The 22308-nt window shown below is 49.4% G+C and overlaps 1 protein-coding gene across 5 annotated transcripts in view; it reads right to left on the bottom strand.

Annotated features, from left to right (window-relative positions):
- The window catches only part of cpeb3 (cytoplasmic polyadenylation element binding protein 3), a 37235-nt gene that overhangs the window by 7344 nt on the left and 7583 nt on the right, over nt 1-22308 (bottom strand). For 4 of the 5 annotated variants that reach the window (XM_061227975.1, XM_061227977.1, XM_061227980.1 and 1 more), the window contains exons 3-7: nt 19611-19695; nt 10431-10487; nt 7005-7028; nt 4134-4301; nt 3061-3150 (exon numbers count right to left, since the gene is read on the bottom strand). In XM_061227975.1, coding sequence (XP_061083959.1) covers nt 3061-3150; nt 4134-4301; nt 7005-7028; nt 10431-10487; nt 19611-19695 — 424 coding nt within the window. The remainder of the gene's footprint in view (nt 1-3060; nt 3151-4133; nt 4302-7004; nt 7029-10430; nt 10488-19610; nt 19696-22308) is intronic. The other variant, XM_061227976.1, reaches the window with a different exon arrangement.

Raw genomic sequence — 22308 nt, 5'->3', positions numbered from 1 at the left:
TGTTCAGTGTTCACGGGCTGGTGCGGCTCTGTGTTCACGCGTGTGCGGAGCGGGCCAGGAACACCGTGTACTCTCCCCAGGCTGAGAGAGGGCTGTGTATCCCACTGATTTACTGTTCCTGCACACACCTCCAGGCATTTCCACTCACTGCGCTGCCATGTGTTACAGGCTAATCCCTGGCTCCTCACGTTATGCACATATACACCCACTCTGCTCAGGACACACACACAGACACACAGACACACAGACACACAGACACACAGACACACAGACACACAGACACACAGACACACAGACACACAGACACACAGACACACAGACACACAGACACACACAGACACACACAGACACAGACACAGACACAGACACAGACACAGACACAGACACAGACACAGACACAGACACACAGACACACAGACAGACACAGACACAGTGGTGCAGGCCAGGCACATGAGCTCAGGGCAGAGAGTAATGGCGTAGGGTGCAGACTAAGGGGCATAGGGTGCATACTAAGGGTGTAGGGTGCAGACTAAGGGCATAAAGTCAGGTGCAGACTAAGGGCATAAAGTAGGGTGCAGACTAAGGGTGTAGGGGTACAGACTCAGGACATGGGGTGTAGACTCACAGGGTCCCAGACTGACTTCAGCATGAGTAAGCAGTAATTCACAAGGCTAATCTTTCCTGCGCTGCGCATTATTGCGTTTAAGCTTATATCAAATTCTTTGGAAGTTTTACAGTATTAAGCACAGATATAATCTTTCATTTCTAGATCCGAGATGGGGCAATGTCCAGAAACAATAAATCTTTCAGAGGGAAAGCAGATGGATCGTCAGCACACGCCTCCACATATTTACCGTCCGCTGCGGGGACAGGAAACGGGTCTGAGACCGGGTCAGACCAGCGTTCGCGCTCCGCGAGGTGAAATAACTCAACGCACAGCGCTCGTGAACATGACAGGGGAAGAGGGAACTCTGGGACTCTGTGAGGGGGCCGCTGAGCTGCATTTCAGAGGCTCTGACAGAGAGGTGGCTACTTTAATTATATATAAAAAAGAAAAGCCACTGAGGCTGCAACACCTCCCCCCCCCCGCCCCCATTATTTCTCAAGCTCAGGCCACTGCAGCAGAAAAGGGCTGAAACCTTAAAGAGGAACAGAAACCCATCCTCCCATCCAACGGCACACACACACACACACACACACACACACACACACACACACACACACACACACACACACACACACGAGTCTGGCACACCTCTGAACATACCGCAACCTGAACTTCCACGGAAGAAAAGCTGCCGGATTACTTCGAAAACAAATGAAGAGTCAACACTGATGAAAATGTCATTTAAATAAAAATCTAAATCATTAAGCAGCAATAAACCACACACACAAAAGCTAGTTTTATACAAAAGCAGATGTCATCGGTGTGAGGGGGAGCCATCTATAATCCCCTTTTCCTCTGTGCCCTGTGCGACACAAATGGATTGTGGGTAATGCTGCAGAGACAGACTTTGCGCAGTGGTGCTCCGCTACACTGAAATGGGCTGAGCAATTTGTCATCCTGTGGGACGTCCCATTATGGACACCCAGCCTAAAAGAACACAACCTCCCCTGATAGTCAGAAATAGCTCACAGCACCTAAAGCAGAGCTAGAGGACCTCACTAGACAGCAGTCACTGCCCTAAAGCATTGTGGGTCTAGAAATACACAAACAACAGCAGTCCCGGCTCATAAGCTGGATTCCGCCTGTAGGTCACTCAAACGGCAAACGTTACTGTAAATAATCGCAGTAATTAGCTTGAACACGTGACCCCGGTGTCAGAGGCAGAGAATTCACACCAGAGTGTTCAGCGTGGCTGCTTAATTCACACTGCAGTGTTGTGGCAGCTGAACTAGGCACATCATTTACAGACGGGAAACTGCAGGTCTAAGTGCCCTTCCTTAAAGGCCTTTGGGAACAGATGGACCCACAGCGTCACGGCACACAGGAGCGGGTACTGTGAGCCGGTACAGGCAGTGCATGCTGGGTACGCGCCCGTCACAGACGCGTGGAGAGCCGGGCACAGCGCTCTGGTACGACGGAGCTTTTTCCTCCGAGCGCTGGCTCAGAGGGTCCCGCTTAGATGGAAGAATAATAACATTTTTAAAAGCCTGGCCAACTTTCACAGCTCTGCCAGATGTGGTGCATTACGGTCAGCTCCAGGAATGCCAGACATTTCCAGAGCTGTTTGAACAGGATCCCCGACATGACACGCTGCTGCGTCTGACGGGGGCAGGGCTCCGCAGGCTCCGGACCGGGCCCTCGGACTCTGATCCCCGGGCCAAATTAAACTTCCCTTGGAAAACTGGGGAAGGCTGGAGGAGAGCCAGAGACCATGACTGGCCTGCTTTTCTGTAGAGCAGGACGGGCGAACGTTGCCTGACCAAACTCCCTGCCGAGAAAATACCCACGGTATATGCCATTACCCCATGTGCGCATTAATAACACTTCTACAGGAGGCTCCACAGTCAAAACCCCTTATTACCCAGCATTCCTTCTGTGTGCCCTGCCCCCTCCACCCCCCCGGCCAGCATTCACTAGGCCACAGCGCATCCCTGGTTTTGAGCTGGGCCAGGCTAGCGGCTGCTCTTCACCGTATATGGTTTTCCGACGGTCGACAGAGCACCGCTGTGCTTACAGCCTGCCAGTAACCTAAATTATGATGTCATTATCACACACCCTGGGACTGCCAGGTCCTTTCCAGTTCAGCTGCTCCCCGAACCGACACTGCACATCCCGAGTGTTAACTCACACGTTCAAAATGAGCACTGTGTGTCACTCAGGATTTCATATGGGGCACACATACACACACGTATGTTCACACACACACGTTCACACACACACACACACACGTATGGTCACACACACACACCTATGTGTACATACGCAGACACACAAGTGGGCAAATACACAATTAGAGCTGCAGGACTGGCGCAGGTTGTGATTGGCTGAGGCCCTGTTTGTGCAGTGCTGGGTAAACAGTCTGGGGCTTGTGGGTAGTGAAAAGGCTCCTTTACCTTTAGGTGGGAAGTAGGACTTGCTCTCCGCCTTGTGGGGCCAGTCCACCACCAGGTGTCCGTAACGACGAAAGCTGTTGGTGATCTCGTCTGTGGACACAAACAGGCGGGGATCCGGGGTCACTCGCTAAAACAGTAATGTCATTCAGGAGAAGTGCGCACTCCAAAATAACTGAACCGAAAATGCTGTTCAGCCTGGCGTTACCAGGGTCAGGGTGTTCTGTTAAAGGGCCCTGGTGTCATCTTAAACTGGCCTAACACACAGTTCCTCATATTCCACCAATGAGAGAGCATAATCAGCCAAACTCCCCCATAGAACTTCCCTGGAAACAACAGATAGTTAAAACAGGAATTCAGATGCATTACAATAAGGAGTGAGCTAGCTCGCAGAATGTAGGATATGGCAGTCAAATGAGTCACTTTAGAAAGGTTTCATAGTGCTTTCCCAGCCAGGGGCCGGTTGCACCAGTTGGACGAAAAAAAAGTTAACTCTTAAGTCGGTCATATTGTGATCAATATTTATGCCTGTTGAACCATCTAAAAATACTACTAGGCGCAGCTATGTCCAGCCTAGACAATGTGCGTTCACGGTGATATATTACGTGTGAACATTGCGAAGCAGTGCTTGGAAAGAGTTCTACTGCTTGATTTGTTGACATTACGTCCATTTGGTGCAACAGGTGCATTTTCTGTCGGACTTTTGTGTAGATTCTACATCGGACATAACGTTAAGACCAGGCATACCTCCAGTTGGTGAAATGATGTACTGTGCTGCCCCCTCTGGCATAATCACAAACTGCAGGCCTACTGCTTCACTGTGGAATCACCTTCTGTGAATTCACTACGCAGCTGTTCTTAAAATAGCAGCCGCCAAGTCGCCAATATCACATTCACTGCTTTTTTTCTACATCATGATCTCACCGCCACCACACAGTACGCTGTCACCACCTCGCCTGTCAGACGGGGCCCCCGGCATCACGAAGGGAAACACTGAAGCAGAACCCGGGTTGGCCGAGGAGAAAGCCCACTGCCTGTCCAAACACCCTCTCAATAAAAGGGTAAATAATTCAGACCTTCGTCGATGTCCGGGGGAAGGCCGCCCACGAAGACCTTTCTGGAATAGCGCTCGATCCTCTCGCCGTTCTGACAGCGCGTGGGGGAGCCCATGCCCGGGGTCATGGACTGATCCCCGTGCCCGTCGTCCAGGAACGCGTCCTCGAAGGGGAAGAGGGAAGAGCGGCCTGGACGGCAGGAGGGAGAGAGGGAGAGAGAGAGGGAGAGAGGGAGAGAGGGAGAGAGGGAGAGAGGGAGAGAGGGAGAGGCAGTGATGGACAGAACAAGAGGAAGAGTGAACAGGAGCGGGGGAGGTGAGGACAATAAAGAAAGGAGAAGGGAGGAGAGGGAGGTGAGGTGGGAATATTAGTGAAAACCAAATCAAACCAAAATCAAAATCATAAAAACCGGCGGGAAAATAAGCATTTGCTATGTTCTTCTGTGAGGAGGATCGATAACCACCTTCCATCCAGTCACAGAGGGACATACAACCACAAAAAAATACATTCACAAACATTCTGCACATTCCTTCCCGGTTGTTCGTATAACTGTCCGCTCCCAAATCATCCCTGCATGAGGTGGGTGGGAGGGGCACGCTGTGAGCGTTCAGAGGAGAAGGGGAAACAGGGAATAACTGAAAACACATGGCTTTTTAACACAGTATCTGATGTAGTGGGCCTGCAGGGCTTCGTCTGTGGGCTGGGTGTGGAAATGGTTTCACAAGTACAAGTACATCAGGTGGCCCGAAAGCCTGAAAACGACTGGTCCGGGGGAGAGGACGGGCCTTGGCCAGATGGGAGGAAGCTCAGTACTTCCTGGGTGAGGCGGCTAGGTGACTGGGTGGCTCTGTGTGCGCTAAGCAGCTTAGAGCTTCTCTTCTACGGTTTCCATTACAGCCGGAGAGAAAGGAGAGGGAAAATACACATCTAGGGGATGGGCACTCCCTGTCGTACACAAAACCAGCACCCAGCTCAGGTGGTCGCTTATAGACATGGATACACATTATTTTCTCTCTCAACACAACCATTTTCTGCTAACAGTTTTGCAGAGACAACAATTAAAACAAGAATGTCAGCATATGGGCAGAAATAACAGATATACACTATATCCTATTATGTCCTAACTGATCAACAAATCGACAAACAATGACAAAAAAAGATTTCCAAAAAGTGAACAGTATCAGCTTCAGCCGATTTTTCTGGGAGCTGGTCTTTGGATGGTGCAGCCTGACTCATAAAATAATACAATAAAGTGAAGTAATAGACTATGAATGAATGCACAGCCCGGCAGGCTTGTCCTGTAACAGCTCTGAGAAAAGCACACGCAGCAAGGCAGCCATTTTGTGCCAGAATGCTTGCTGTGTGTGCTAATTCCAAGGACAAATCTATGCGACACCTGGCCAGGTAGGATAAAGCAGACGGCAAGTTGGCCCAGAATGTAGTTTCTAGTAATTTTTAGTTTGTAATTTTATCTTTTAGTTTTTATTGACCAGACTGAGTCAGGTGACCGGTCCTCCTTTACCACCCCATCAAAGGACCACACCTCCTACAGTGTCCCCCATCACCGCACTGGAGTATTTCACAGCAATTAACCAGCATGCAACACCGCATTCTCACAGCATTCTGACGAAACCGTTACAAGGCAATCACGCGGTCACAAGGCCACTGGAGGAAACGGTTGAGAAATATTTGTCTTCCTTGTGAAATTATGATTTTTTTCCACCAATCGGCAAACGATCATTTCAAAATAACCACCACTGCCGTGTTGTGCCTTTATTACTGAGTCAATGTGCTTCTACGTCCAGCTTAATCATTTAAAAAGAAATTGGAAACGTATCTGAACTCAAATATTGATAATAGTAATGGTTATGGCTGGGGATAGCTTTTTCATTGCAGTGGGTCTCTTAAACCAGATGATAGCTAAATGTGGATCCCAAAGTCAAACATCTGCAGGACCTGAGCTGTTTTGGGGAGGTACATATGGATATCGTCGTACCTTTGCAGTATTTGTCTGGTAGGGTGATTAGAAAACTGTTCTCGAAAAGGTACTATTGTTGTACCTTCAACCATGTAGGTGCCAGTTCAGTTCACATCCTATTATATGTAAACTCTCAAGGCTGGTTTCTCAGACATATATTAAGTCTAGTCCTAGACAACATTTATTTTCAACTGTCATCTTCATTGAATTTAGTCTATGATTAGACTTAATCCATGTCTGGGAAACTGGCCTTGAGCGTGCAGATATCTAGAGGCCCAGGACGCCTGCAGTGTAAATCCATAATGTGATCTAATGGAGACGCAGTGAGCCAGGCAGCCTTGCCCTCCTCCAGAGATGGACTGGAGTTTCCACTGCCACATGCCTCCTTGCATTTGACTCCCCTTCTCAAAGCAAACTGGACCGATGGACCAATGAGAAACTGCAAAGCACAGGAAGGGCCCAATGAGAACTGGATATGGCCAGAGGATCAGGTTACGGAGATGTGATGGACATCCGTATGGGTTCAAATCTCCTTCTCATAAACACCCTGTCCCTCGTACAGCAGATTGACTCAGAATAAAACCAGGAATGAATAAGGCTATAAATGCAAGCAGATTTTTTTTTCTTTTTAATCAAGCAGCAAAACTCCAAGCTAACAGGTTAGAGAGAGCGCAGAGCCTTTCATATTCCCCCATCAAACTGATTAAAAGCGGTGTAAAAACAAAGACGAACGCATTAAAAACAAATAAAATAAATGAAAATGAAGTAGGAGAATTAAGAGGCGATTCAACCAATCACAACACGGATGAAGCAGACTATGGCCTGACATCACTCTAGCCATCTCAAGAGTGTTGCAGGCTGTGCCGTCCCCAAACAGAGCCCGCAATGGGACAGAGACGAAGGACACACGTTACCTCTTCTGCGGCCATAGCTCCTGGCTGCTTGTCAGGAGGGAGGGAGGGAGGGAGGGAGGGAGGGAGGGAGAAAGAGAGACACACAGAGCTGTGGGTTTATGGGCAGAGGGCCTGAACAGACAGAGCAACAGATTAAACATTTCAGCTGTTAAAAAATGGCCCCTCTCTCCGCTTCTGCTGAATCATTCTCTGCCCGCACGACCCTCGGTGTTAGTAAAACGCACTCAAACAGCCAGGCGAACAGCACCGCCACTCTGCCTGTAGGGACAGCCAATGCTGGGCTGTGCGAGGAACCACTGATTTTGCTTGTGCCGGTTGCATGAACAGACCTAATGCTGGTTACCACACCGTAGCAGGACTTCCTCTGCCTACATCCTGTGGAGAGTTCAATATTCATGCACCACAAGTCATTTATTCCATTTAGTCAACAGTACAGCTAAGCCCTCGGTCTGTGAGCATCAGAATCACCCTCAGTGTGGTCATTTGAGACCAGGGCAACATGACAGAAAGGGAGAGTTTAGAGAGAGTGGGAGCGAGGTGGGAGAGAAAGAGTAAGAGAAAATGAAAGAAAAAGAAAGAGTGTGAGTGTATGCTAGGAGTGTGAGAATTGAGTATCCATCCAGCAAATGACTGACACACCCAACTAGACATGTGATTTTATTCTCAGAACAGCATGTTCCCCTTTCAATTCTCTGCTACCAGCAGGTGAAAACCCTGCCAACAGTGAACTCCCAGTCTAATCTCACAGGGTAATTGTGAATTATGGGATGGGTGGTGGTGGTGGTGTGAGAAAGGCATTAATACGGTTTGTGTTCCCCCTAAAGTGCTCTCATTTCTGCCCCTTTCTCTCAGAGTTCAAAGCTCTTTTGTTCCTTTGCCTTGCCTACCGTGCTGCACCCCCTCATGTGGGTTGATGGGTAATGTAGTGTAGTTCAACAGAAACGTCCAGTGTGCTGGCTCCCTCTCTGCAGAGGAAACCCCACTGTGTCTAATCCACAGCCACTCACAAGCATTTCACCAGGCCTGTTCACTGTTACTGCCTATACACTTTAGATGACGGTCATTCACAAAGCATTACTATTATTACTGATACCAATATCCTTATTAATAACAGCATTTCAAACTGCTGAGTTTCACACACACAGTCTCTAGGGTTTGCAGAGAATGGTGCGAAAAATCCAGAGAGCAGTAGTTCTGTGGGGGGAAAAAAGTCTTGTTAATGAGAGAGGTCAGAGGAGAAGGGCCAATAAGTCTAAAAAATAAGTCTAATAAATACCTAATAAAGTGCTCACTGAGTGAATGCATGTATGTATGCATGTATGAGAGAGGGAGAAAGGGAGAGTAAGACTGATGTGATTTAGGTCAGTAGGGAGAGAAAGCAGAGCGCCTAGCAACCCCAGGAGGAATTCGGAGCCCCCAGGCCAACCTCAGCTCTTGAGAAAGTGTCAGAGGAAGGAGAAACAATAAGAAACAGCCCAGAGTTCCAGGGTAGGGGTGCGGGCGTGGTTCTACGCTGTGGGTTTGGGTCTGCGGGCGGTCACAGGGGAGAGGGGTCCCAACACGTCTCTGTACTACGAACCTGGACAGGCCTCGTCAGCCACTCAGCCCCAAATGGGATCTTTCTGTTGGGTGGGGTTTCTGAACTCAATGCTCAGTGAAAGGCGGGGGAGGGGATATGGGGGCGGCTGAATAAACTTATGGGCTTTCATAGGGAGGGACCGAGACAGTAGGGTAGGGGGAGAAGACTGTATGGTGTAAAGAAGTCTATCCAAAGAAAAGCAAACACGTTCTCTCTCTTCTCCTGTAGTGAGGTTTTCTGTGCTGTACTCCGACAGTCCAACAGCAGCATTTAAGCTGTAGAAAGCAAAGATACGAGCCTTCTACATTCTTTACATTTGGGCCTTTCCTGCCGATTCGGACCCGACTTCCCAAACAGTTGCACTTGGGGCAACACGGGAAATAAAATGCAAAATTACGGCCATTCTGGCTCCCAGAAGCCTGGACTGAGCAGAAGTGACATCTGAACGCAGCGTATTAACGCTCTAAAGGGCCTGTCAACGGCGATTTGTGCTCCAGTTCCATCTCACACTTCAAACACCCACCTGGGTCTGCGCAGGTCTCCCAGGAGACCCAGGGAGGTGCAGATAGATCCGTGATTCATGTGGAAAAGAGAAGTGTGTCTGCCCTAGAGAAGCACAGCTGGGGCTCAGAGGCCCGTTAGACTGCAGACGTCTCCCAGGTCTGAACATGTGACGCCAGGAGGCTTCGTGAGAGAACGGGCCCCCCACCCCCCTCCTTCACAAACACTCCAGCGCTAATTAAAGTGGCCCTCCGTGCGCCACGCCATGGACATGCCACATGGCTCTGAGGAGGAGCAGGGGCTGCAGGAGATGGTAGGGCCTCAGGACAGGCTCCAGGCTGGGTCATGGGGGGGGGGGGGGGGCAGGGGGGGTCCCTAGTCCTTTCTTTCCCTCTTTCGCTCTTCCTCCCCCTACTCTCTAGTTCAGTCTTCCTCTCTCAGCTCCTCTCGTCGTTGTTCCCCTCTCCCATCTCTTCTTCTTTTGCTTCTCCTGCTTTTCTCCTATGAACTACACAGCAGGTAAAGACTCCCTATCCTGAACACTATGGAGATTGGGCTCTTCCTCTAAGGTCCATGTCCAATTGGTCCTGACTGCTCAACCTCATGTTTTTTAAATGAATTGTGGCCAATACACCACAGAGAAATGTGCAAAATAAATAAATAAAAAAGAAGAATTAAGACGAGGGGAAGGCAACAACTGCCAGTGCTCCCACTAGGTCGACTCCCAGTTGGCTGGTGATTTGGAGCGAAAATGGTGCAAAAATATCACCTTACGCACTGTGAATTTCTAGAAAGTTCACAGGGAGCTATATTTGTGCCCAGTGGGGCGCCTGGAGTCAGGGGTCAGAGGTCGGACAGTGAGACACAGTTTGAACCCTGACATCTTAAGGAGGTCGAGTTCATCCAGGATCCCTGTCTGGCTAAGGTGTGCAAGTATGCCCTGTAGCACACACTGTAGGGATTCATAAAAACCCTACCCATAAGGCCACAGGAAACCAGAGTGCTCCTTCAAATGAATTAAAGGGATTAAAGTTACAGCCAACGGCAGCAAAGTCCCAAGTCATTTTCAAGTTTCAAAATACAGATTCATTTCTAGATTTTGAAATAAACTGCTGTGTGTACTTGTTTGTCTTAGTATGGCTGCTGCTCCATAACCACGAGCACAGAGAGCGCAGTTCTGCTCTGAGCGAATAGCACCACCACAGCTATGACAATCGCCATTTTGGCTCCTGTGATCTACAACCATCCCAGGATAAATAGAGGTTACAAATGCTCACCAATCACCCATGAGGCAGTAAAGCTTATAAAAACAGGCAGGAGAAAAGGTAGGGAAGGGCCGTACTTACTGTTCAGTGCCATTATATGATCTGCTCCTGGGTGGTGAAAATTCAGACCCATGCGTCCTGCGGGGAAAAAATTTGCATAGCGGTTAGCATTGGAGACATTTCACGGCATTCGCACATTTCATTTCCTTTTCCTCCTTTAACAGCACGAGGATCACCCTAAAGGGACAGAGGGAGAACACTGGAAGGAATGCCGACAGTCCCACAGCGTCGTGGAGATAAGGTATGGAACGTCTCCATCGTCTCATAGCGGACATTGCTAACATTCATTCCGCCAGAGGAGACATTTCCTGGTATTGTACACAAACACAGACAGACAAGAATATGCGAGCGCACGCAAGCACTTCAAATGGTCTATATTTAGAAACACAATGGCATGCAAGTTTCACCATAGAATCATGGGAAAATATTCAGGTTTTTCTGACACGAATACTTCACTTTTGTTTACCCCTCCCTCCTCCCTGTCAGGTGACAGGTGCAGTCTACAGCTGACAGACACGTCAAAAGAGGCAACACCTTCCATCGAATTATCAGCCAGCTAGCTAGCTACAGGAGCTTTTACCAATTCATAAACAGTTAGGGAGTTAAGGTTAGTGATGCGTTTGAAAATAGTAACATCGTATTTTCATTCTTGCTTCCAGAGAAAGTGAATCCATTGCTCAATTTGGGTAGAACACATTTAATCTCTGTATGTAAAAATGTGAATGTTTTTTTTTTTTTTTTACAACTGTGTAGAGGTTCCAGGAAAAAATATAAACACTGCTTAGCATTAGCCTGTCTTCTTGGTGATGTCAGTCTGTTCATGCCCAATCCCTCTAATAGGCAACTGTGGCACCCCTGTGAAAAAGCCTGTCTGGACAGACTACACTTTCAGGGGGCTGGTTGAGCTTGGGGTGAGGGTGTGGGACTGGGTCACTAGCAGAGTGCTTGCTAACAGACGGCTATTCACATAGAAATGCATTACAATGGAATGGCTCTACTCATTACAATCAACAATGGTATGTGTGCAAGAGCCAAGTGGCCATTTTGGAAAGGGACAGAATCGGAAGCTTTGTTCAAATTCAAATGAAATCTGTTATCGGTCCGCACCTTTGGGGGAGCAGCCCGTGTTTTTATGTCAACTTTAGGTTGACGCTTCCACACAACAGGAGGGGAAGAAACCCACGATTCTCTGACCCAACACTCCACACTTCCTGTCATCGTCAATTAGAAAATTGTTCATTGCTAATTATTAAACTGTGAAAGGGTGGAGAAACCATCACAGCTCAGCCAGAGGACAGTGTGCTGGAGATTTTTTAAAATTAATTTTACAAATACATTCTCCTAAATCCCCTCGGTTTGCAGCTTATAGGGAAATCCACAAGCATTTCTGTCTTATTCATTAACTTGAGTCAAAATAATCAATCACAATTCTGTGTAGTGTTCCACACTACAGCCTCTGGAATCCATAAACATAACTCATTTTAAACATAAAATGCATTCACTCAAACTGGTATCACTGGGTGTCAAGGTGGACAGCAAGGTTAACTGGGTATGCCCAAGTGATACCGAACCAAGCTGTTATTTCACGATCCTAAACAACGAAGCCGTTACCATCTACATATCTCCAACCAACAGGCAGGACACCTGCGCCTGGTGTGAAAAAGGCACAAGTTTCAACACGGCTCTGGGGTCTCTGTGGGCACAGAGCGAGAGAGAGGAAAGGCTCGCAGTTTACCCTGGAGCCTCTAAACATAGACTTTAAAGTGAGAAACGGAGGGTGTGTGTCGTAAGAGCGCGGAGCGCAAACAGGCGGAGGCGTGCGGATTGCGACACGAGGCTGCAGTCGGGCGGGGGGCTTCAGGCGGGGCTCCTGGTGCGGCTGCGGTGTCGAAAGCGAAAACCGAGAGTCTAAAAAAAGCGCCCGGACCCAACAGACAAACAAACGACGGCAGATGTGCCTTTCACACGCGTGCCGCGACCGCGTGTTCCATCGCACTCACGCGCACCAGAGCGCCACACCAGAGCTTTCTGCCACACTACCCACAACCCCCGGCGCTGAAGCCAGGGGCTTCGTCTTCAAGCCGCAATTACTCCAAAGAGCAGTGAAATGTTAATGAGAAAATCTGCTGTTGCAGCTTTGTTTTATAGGAGCACTGGCAGCATTCATGTTTTCCAGGTTTGGGCCCCATTCAGACTTTCATACCAGCAAAAAAAAATGATGATATGTATGAATATATCAACATATATGATCTTACAGAAAGTATGAGAATATGACACAGTTACAATATCTATTTATCTCAACTTGATAGCAAGTTGCTGAGTTCCACTGACCTCCCCCCCTCTCCCTGAACCCACCCTAACCCAGTCCTCTGAAAATAGCACTGGGCATGTGCCACTTGCCACTCTGGTTCCTGGGTGAGACGAGGCAGACGCAGACTCAGACATCACAGCACAGGTGACATATCCTGCCCTCCCCATTTAGCTGCGTGTCCAGGAATAAATCTTTCCTTTCCTAGTGAAAAAGAGCAATCCATGACAGAGTGGCCCCTCAACCCCATTTCCCCAACACCTTGCCCCGAGTCCCCAGTCCAACACCCTGCTTCCACCCTGAGCCCCCAGTCCCACACACACACACACACACACACACACACACACACACACACACACACACACACACACACACACACACACACACACACACACACACACACACACACACACACACACACACACACACACACACTTTGCACCTGCTGTGCTCACCAGCTCTCCTGAAACAGCGGTCCACTGTCTGTTCCACATTCAGTAGCACATTTTAAAAAGCACAGAATAACCCAGAAACCACACTTAGAGGTGGATACCGTGCCAAAGACCAGGAGGAAAATATATCCCTGTGGAGGGGGGGTGCCGTGGTCCTCTCCTCCAGCCCCATTCAAATAAACACACCGGCTCTGAATCAGTGCGCCATCATTACTTACATCATTACACTCCTCTACATTATTCCTTACATAGGCCTTGGTCAAAAAGCAACAACACCTAAATCAAGTGAGGTCATTACTGCAAATGAAGATGAAAATACGCTCCTTAAAACCCACTGACGGCTTCTGAAGGAGTTCAGCAAAAGCACACAACACTGGAGGAAATCTCGCCAAGATGGCTTCACAGGACCAGGGCTTTTACAGGACGCACAAGAGTAGGGCTTTCACACAACACACAAAAGTAGGGCTTTCACACAACACACAAGAGTAGGGCATTCACAGGACGCACAAGAGTAGGGCTTGCACACGACACACAAGAGTAGGGCATTCACAGGACACACAAGAGTAGGGCTTGCACACGACACACAAGAGTCGGGCTTGCACACGACACACAAGAGTCGGGCTTGCACACGACACACAAGAGTAGGGCTTGCACACGACACACAAGAGTCGGGCTTGCACACGACACACAAGAGTAGGGCTTGCACACGACACACAAGAGTCGGGCTTGCACGACACACAAGAGTAGGGCATTCACAGGACACACAAGAGTAGGGCTTGCACACGACACACAAGAGTAGGGCTTGCACACGACACACAAGAGCAGGGCTATCACACAACACTCAAAGATGACGACGAAGAAACATGTCTTCCCCGTTACTTTTCTAAACCGTCGGCAGCTAACACCACTGCCCAGGTCCGACCCGGCCATGGTGCTCACGCCCATTACTTAACTAACCATCCTGAGCAAGCGCTCACATTTTCAGACACTTCAGCGGTCGCTGAAATGAACGGAAATTATAGCGCACGAAGAGGGAAAACATAAATCCTCACTTGAGCTCAAAATGAAGATCATTCAGCCAGAGCGATCACTGGGGCTATGTCTGTACAAGTCCTTCAGCGATAAAAAGAATTTGCAGGGCTCCAGCGAAATATGCGAGCAGCCTGCTCCGTCTCGTATCAAACCTAACAGACATTTCTGTTTTCAAACTAAATCAAACATTGCAAAGCCTCCCCCCTGAAACACCCCCTTCTCCACCCACCCCCCACCCCCCACCCCCGGCCCTGGCTCAGAGTCCCTGGCCGTCCCAGAGGAGCGTGGGGGAGGTCAAAGTTCAGGTGTAATCTAGCTGTGAATCTGAAGGCCTGGGAGATACGTGACCGTTCCGTCTCCACTGCTAGCCAGCAGGTCGGTTTGCTGCAGGGTCCCAGGTCTGCAGTCCGAAGCCTGCTCAGCCATGTTTCACACACTCTGCGCTGTGATACACACATACATGTGCAGTAGAGCTCGGCCCAGGTATCGCATAGATAGCAGAGACTAAGCCAGTGGTTTCCAAAGAGGTTCTCAGTCTGGGGTGGCCCACAGTACATGCTATCATACGTGTGAAAGCTGTAAGGCTAAAATGCGTGTAATTTGACAGCCCAGATCGAACACGTATACAAGATGATCCATGAAAACAACAGCCGCATCATGGATCTGTATTAGAGCTGGGACAAACCAGATCTAAAGATATTGTAACTGCTGGATTGGAAGAAAGAAGAAAAGTGAAATTGGCAAGAGAAGCTACCTTTTAACCAGCATGTGGCTGCCATGTCTTCAAGTTCAGCTCCAACAATACCCACTGCATAATAACAAACCCCCTGACCGTGACGGGGCTCTGTGCTAACACTACACCAACAACACATGTGCTCCTTAGATGAAAAACGTTGGAGCACACTAATGGATCCCCATTAGTAGATGTGTTCCTAAATAGTTTTTCCAGTTCACACGCATCAATTTTCAGGAGCAAATGCTCTTAAAATGGGACCTCTGTTGAGCCCTGTATGAATTGTCTGAAAATATTAACTCCTACATTCAATCACTCATTCTGTCAATTTGCTAAGTCATTTGCTTGTTCATTCATTCCCAGAAGCTCCGAGGAGGAGAGACCGGGATCATCGTTGGGTCAGAGGAGACAGTGGTGTTTTTCACAGGGAAAGCACGGGACATGGGAATTGCTAGTCCTCTGGCTGTGACCCCAGCCCTCCACAGCTGCCCTGAGAAGGGCTCAGGAGGAATGGAGGATTATGGGAAGAGGCGGCGGAGGAATGAGCTTAGCACCGCTTTGGGCCCTACTTCTGCGCCTTCGACAAGACGATAGAAAAATAATAAAATAAAACCTCTTCCCGTCTGTTGCGTTTGGACGTGACCTCTGGCCGACCCTGGGGAGAGAAGGAAGCGAGAGAGAGCTGGCCTACTTCCTGATGTGGGGCTGTTTTTATTCTTCAAACACAGGCCTGTACAACTGCAGAGGCAACTGCAGAAACAAGCACCTGGGTCAGCCTGTTTAACCACTCTCTCTCTATCATTCTCTCTGCGGTGACTATCGGTGACCACTGCTGTAATGTAGGCATGTGTGCATGCAGAAACTACACGCACACAGATCCAATCACCAAGCGCATTTGCATTGACTGCACAGACACTACAGTCTTATTTGGCCTGGTCACTGTCGGAAGAGACCGTATTGTTGGTAAGGGAGTCTGATCAAGAAACCGATCAGAGAAAGGCATAGCACACCACATGACAGCTGACAGGTTCTGCAATATGTGTGCATGCTAGTGCATGTGTGTGTGTGTGTGTGCCTGTGTCAGTGTGTGTGCATAAGTGTGTGAGTATGTGAGTGTATGTGTGCGCCTGTGTCTGTGTGCGTGTGTGTGTGTGTGTGTGTGTGTGTCAGTGAGTTTGTGAGTAAACGTGTGTGTGTGTGTGTGTGTGTGTTTGTGTGTGCGTGTGATTAAATGCGCGCGTGTGTGTGTGTGTGTGTGTGTGTGTGTGTGTGATTAAATGTGTGTGTGTGTGTGTGATTAAATGTGTGTGTGTGTGTGTGTGTGTGTGTGTGTGTGTGTGTGTGTGTGTGAGAGAGAGACAGTGACTACACACAGAACTGCAGCTGAAGCAGTGGTCTGTCGGGGCGTTGTGCTGGGATGTGTGGAGGAGGGGGGCAGAAGGGTCTAATTCTCTGCCCATGAGCATAGCTGACCCACTTTAGGGACTTCATGCGTTCCAGTGGCCCGGAGTGAAAGGCCCCGTTTGTTCAAGACGCCCTCCCCTTCAAAACAGAACATAAACACCCCACACATTCCACTCCCCCCCCCCCCCCCCCACATTAATGTGCATTCAACAATTAGAGATGATCACAAGGATGAACCCGACCCCTAATAACCTCCCCCTCCTCCCCACACGTGCCCCTCACTGGCCCCAAAAAAGGACCCACCCCAACCCCAACCCCCAGGCCTCAACCCGCGTGTATCCTCTTCAAACACCAGCAGAAAGCAAACGAGGAGTGTCGTAGGCTCGGCCCCCGACTGAGAATGGAAACACGCGTCTCACATTTCCACGCGGTCGGCACCTCTCCCAGCGGGGGAACCCGAGTCCGGCCCCGTCGTGGCCACACCCTCCCGCGGAGCAGCGGTTCAGTCGGATGGACCTGTTCTCTCCCACAGGCAGGAGACCAAGGCCTCAGAGAGCACCAGGCTCCGCTCTCCCACAGGCAGGAGACCAAGACCTCAGAGAGCACCAGGCTCCGCTCTCCCACAGGCAGGAGACCAAGACCTCAGAGAACACCAGGCTCATCTCTCCCACAGGCAGGAGACCAAGGCCTCAGAGAGCACCAGGCTCCGCTCTCCCACAGGCAGGAGACCAAGACCTCAGAGAACACCAGGCTCATCTCTCCCACAGGCAGGAGACCAAGGCCTCAGAGAGCACCAGGCTCCCCTCTCCCACAGGCAGGAGACCAAGGCCTCAGAGAGCACCAGGCTCCCCTCTCCCACAGGCAGGAGACCAAGGCCTCAGAGAGCACCAGGCTCATCTCTCCCACAGGCAGGAGACCAAGACCTCAGAGAGCACCAGGCTCATCTCTCCCACAGGCAGGAGACCAAGGCCTCAGAGAGCACCAGGCTCCGCTCTCCCACAGGCAGGAGACCAAGACCTCAGAGAGCACCAGGCTCATCTCTCCCACAGGCAGGAGACCAAGGCCTCAGAGAGCACCAGGCTCCCCTCTCCCACAGGCTGGAGACCAAGGCCTCAGAGAGCACCAGGCTCATCTCTCCCACAGGCAGGAGACCAAGGCCTCAGAGAGCACCAGGCTCCCCTCTCCCACAGGCAGGAGACCAAGGCCTCAGAGAGCACCAGGCTCTCCTCTCCCACAGGCAGGAGACCAAGACCTCAGAGAGCACCCCGGGCTCTTCTGCTTGGGGCCTAGTTCTGTTAAAAGCCTCTCACGTGCCGAGAAAGTGCCAACTACCACCACGGGATTTGCTTTCATTACTTGATGGCTGTTTTATCCTTGAATGAGGATATCTGTGGGGTTATCATACTGAAGTAGAGCGCAGAGCCAGTGCGGAGATTGTGTTGTTCCTGCATGGCTCAGCCCACGTGCTGCGAGCCCGGAGCCTGGAGGAATGGCACGGGAATCCAGGTCCTCCGCGATCCACGCCCCTGTGTTTCCTCCGCCCGGACTGTTTACACAGAATCCCAATACACACAGGGAGGAGGTATGCTAGATATGCAGGCCGGAATCGCCCGTTCCCCCGGCAATTTATGGCCAAGAGGGAAAATATTCCACAGATTCCGTTTCCTCAGAACGACCCCTCCCTCCCTCCCTCCCTCCCTCTCTCGCTCTCTCGCTCTCTCGCTCTCTCGCTCTCTCGCTCTGACCGCTGCCGTGCTCCAGCACTCGCTCCCCACCTTCAGTTTACGGCCGGCGCTTGACACAAAAGCAACCAGCAGGACAATAAAATCCATTTATCCAATTTCATGAACTACAATGGTTTCTATGCTATGAGAAATTGACCACAATCCCAATAACCTACATTACAATACATTGGTCATTTTTCTAGCAAGGAACATTGATTCCCAAACACCTAAATGACAATATGTGGGTCATTTTACCATATGGTGGGGGATTAAAATCACTTTTTAATACTACAAAACTGACCCAGGGGTCATTTTTGTGCAGTTAGAAAAGTGAGTTTCCCATGGGGTCAGATGTCTATGTCACCGGATCTGTGTGGATCCATCTGTAATAATGCCAGGTACAGGGCCCAGTGGCAGCTATCTCCGGCTCCTGGAGAGCTGCAGGGCGTGCTAATGCTTGGTGCTACTGAGAACTTTGTTAATCAATTACAGCATTTATTTACTAAATTCATTACAACTCACCCTCACCCTCACAACGAGTTGCTAATTTGAAGGTGAAAATGAAAGCTGACAGATCCTCCAGGGCCAGAGACAGCCTGCGCTCATACAATAAGCCCATTCACACGCACCTGCTCTCAACTCTGAATGTCAAACAGAGGAAAACCTGCATCCCTACAGGAAAAACAATCACCACCCCAGCCATCGTGTTCCTGCACAGGGCTGAGAACCAATCCGTAGCGGCCCGTGCCATTCCTGCTTTTACAAGACACCCAAGAGACTGCAACTCATAATGATAGCGCAACAGTAAAACCCTGAAGTGAAGGGAGACAAGGCAGAAACCATATCTACCCTTAGGTCTCAGGGTGACTTGGGTCACCCAGTTCAGCAGTAAGGTTTTCCGGGTTAAGGCGGAGAAAGTTTGTCCGACGGTTTGACGGCGCTCCACAGTGCTTTCAGTCTTTTCCTTGAGACGGTCCTTCCCCTGGGAAAGAGTCTCTTCTCCAGGCTTGTGTTCCTGACACCAGCCTGCTTTCATGCCTCTAATGCATTTGAAACGGAGCTCAGCTTTGATGACTCACTTATCTGCACCAAAGTCTTGCTGCGTCGATCTTTAGATTATCTGCATCGAGGCCCCAGTCGTGTCAGGCTTCAAAACATGCAACATTCATTTTCATTTTCTACGATCTCCCGCAAACACAAACACGCACACGATCACACACAAAATTCAATAAGCACCTCCACCTATGCGCGTACAAATGTGTTTGGCAAACATGAATAGCATTTCACCAACCCCTTATCTAATCCAGCACTAACACACCTCTGGCTTTGGGTGGAGATGATTAAGAAAGGAAAATACACTAAATACACACACACACACACACACGGATACATCAGACACCTCTTCAGCATGTTGCAGGTCAGGTCTAATCATTCAAAAGTGGTTCATCTGCATGAAGCCCAAAAGAATAATGCAAATAATGATGGCTCCCTGACAGGCAGACAGACTTTCCTCTGTAAACAAGCAGGTATAGTGCTGGTGCTGCTCACCTTTGTCGTGGTCGGTCCTGATCATGTCCATCAGGGAATTCTCCAGAGAGTGCAGGCTAAATGCATCAAAGGGCCGATTCCGGTCCTGGAAAACAAGTGGGTCAAAGGTCAGAGTTCAGCAGGGTTGTCATAACAACACTTCCACTTTTTTTGTGTGTGTGTGTGTGTGTGTGTGTGTGTGTGTGTGTGTGTGTGTGTGTGTGTGTGTGTACTTGAAACACAAGGCAGCAATAAAACATCCATAGAACAGCACACTGTCAATCAAATTGAAAATTAGATAATGAACTAATAGCTCTGAACTGACAGATGGTGTACAATGATTATTGAGGAACATTAGAGGGTTCAGAATTTTTTTTTTACGACCCATTGTTACGTGGGTGCGTGTGTACCTAAATGAATGTGTGCGATTGTGTGTATGTATCTGTATGAGTGTGTGCATCATGCATGCGTTTGTGCATCTATACGTATTTGTGTACGTGTTTGAGTTATTGCATGTGTGTGACTATGTGTGTGTGTGTTTATCTTAATGTGACCAGCAGATGTATGTACACGGAACAGGTCAGGACTCAGGAACATCTGAGCTGAAACTTAAGACAGTTCCCCTGTGCTGCTCATGTCAGGGACAGAAATTAAAGAGCAAACAGGGTGTGAACGAAGATGGCCAACCCCTGTGCCCTTTGCTTTGCTCTACCAGCTTTAATCAACACAACACAAACACACGCAGTCAAACACGCACTGAAACACCACACACACACACACACACACACACACACACACACGCAAACACGCAAACACACTGCCAAACACCACACACACATGCAGTCAAACACCCACTAAAACACCGTACGCACACACACACACACATATATACACACAGTCAAACACCGCATGCACACGTGCAGCCTCCTGCCCCATTGCCCATTTAACACAATTCCACCCTGCACAATGCCCATTAGAAAACAGAAAATCCTACTTTCAACCATGGAGTTCCTGTTCACACCATCCCCAGTAAACAACCATCAACGATCAATCACGCAAACATTCTATTTCAGCCCTCAAGTCCAAACTGGTCCCTGTAAATCACAGGTTGAGGCGAGCAGACTGCAGCAGGGCAGATTTTTCTCCTCCAGGAAACCCTCCCCTTTACCACCCGCGTCTATAACAGACCCCACATCGAGCCCGGTGAGGTCACTGTCGCACTGGACGACACGCTTCACAAGACCCGAGAACCTGCTGCTTTCTGACTGGCTCCTCGTCAGCCTGCGGCAAGCGGGACGCGGGGGGGGGGGGGGGGGGCGGACACATCATAACATGGTGACGCAGTGACGATTGGACCGTCGGTGACGACTGGACGTTCGCAGAGAGGGCCGGCGGTCGCCGGGACCCGCCGCTGGGGGCACACCGTCCGCACACCAGCGCTATTGTAGTGCTTTCGGCTGAGCACTCAAAAGCCTTATTGCCCCAACAGGCCGGCCGCTGCCGCGCTGATAAAAATCTGCCCACTTTGTACAAACGGCGAACATTTAAAACGCTGAGCTCTGGGTTTGGGCCGCGCGGTCCGAGGCGCCCGCCCGCAGGCCCACACCGTGCTGACTGCAGCAGGGAGCGTCTTTAACCAACACAAAGAGCCTGAAGAGACACCAGCCATCAGGTCCTCACGTGTGTAGTAAAACCCATTTCACCACTGTCCACCCAAATGAGCTGAGCTCATGTCTTAGATGGCAAGTTCTGACAGGGAGCTGCTTTTGTGCTTTGGGCTGTAAATTATGCCCCCACAGCAGAGAATACTTATTTACTACTGCAGACTTTACAATTACGCCCCCCCCCGACCCAACCAAAGTCAAAAGGCATATTTAAAACAGACTGGACGTACTCCAAACAGTCGTAGAAATTTCTCCTCAAAAGACCGTCATTCTTCAGGTTGGTAAGAATATGCTGATAAAGTACAGGTGGGGTTTATTTAATGGCAGCATTAATGTTTTGCTTTAAGTTAAAGACAAACAAACAACAACAAAAAAGTTAAATGTAACGTACAATAAGTAAAGTAAAGACAGTTCTTGGAACACTTTGATAATTTAACTCAGGCAAAAACGGTATCTTTTTCGCCGTGTTAACTTGCTTGCAAAGCATTAACCGTCACACTAGATGTCAATAATTTAAAGTGGCAGAGCACAACTGAGATGAATGAAGACACCTACAGAAAGATTTATGAGAAAAACACAAGACAACAGGGACCAAATAGAACACCTGTTCCAGTAAGAGTGTCTACTGGTCAAAATGAAGCCTTAAACCCCCACTAACAGGCAACAGGCCCTCAAGAGCACAAACTCCAAGTTTGAGGAGACTGATGCTATGAAAGGCAAAACATGCAAATGCTAGCATTTACATCTCTGACAGCTGCGCTCAAAATGCACTCGCAGTAAAGCATGCAGAGTGTTTATTTACATTCATTTACATGACAAAGCTCCGCTGACTGAGCGACCTTGCGGTCAACGGCCGAAATGCAAACGCAGCAGGGACGGCCTGAGACGTGCTGCAGAAGACCCGCCACTCCTCATCGCAAGCATCAAACTATGAAGTCCTTCTCAGGGATTAGCGTGAGACGCTACCGCCTTTTAGATTAGAACCGGCCCTGTGTGTACAGGAGAGCCAAACCCAGCGTTCCACACATTCCTGGCCTCGCACTATTATAGGCAAA

Source organism: Conger conger, chromosome 18, assembly GCF_963514075.1.
Source record: "Conger conger chromosome 18, fConCon1.1, whole genome shotgun sequence".
NCBI lineage: Eukaryota > Metazoa > Chordata > Actinopteri > Anguilliformes > Congridae > Conger > Conger conger.
This window is presented reverse-complemented; position numbering and strand designations above follow the sequence as displayed.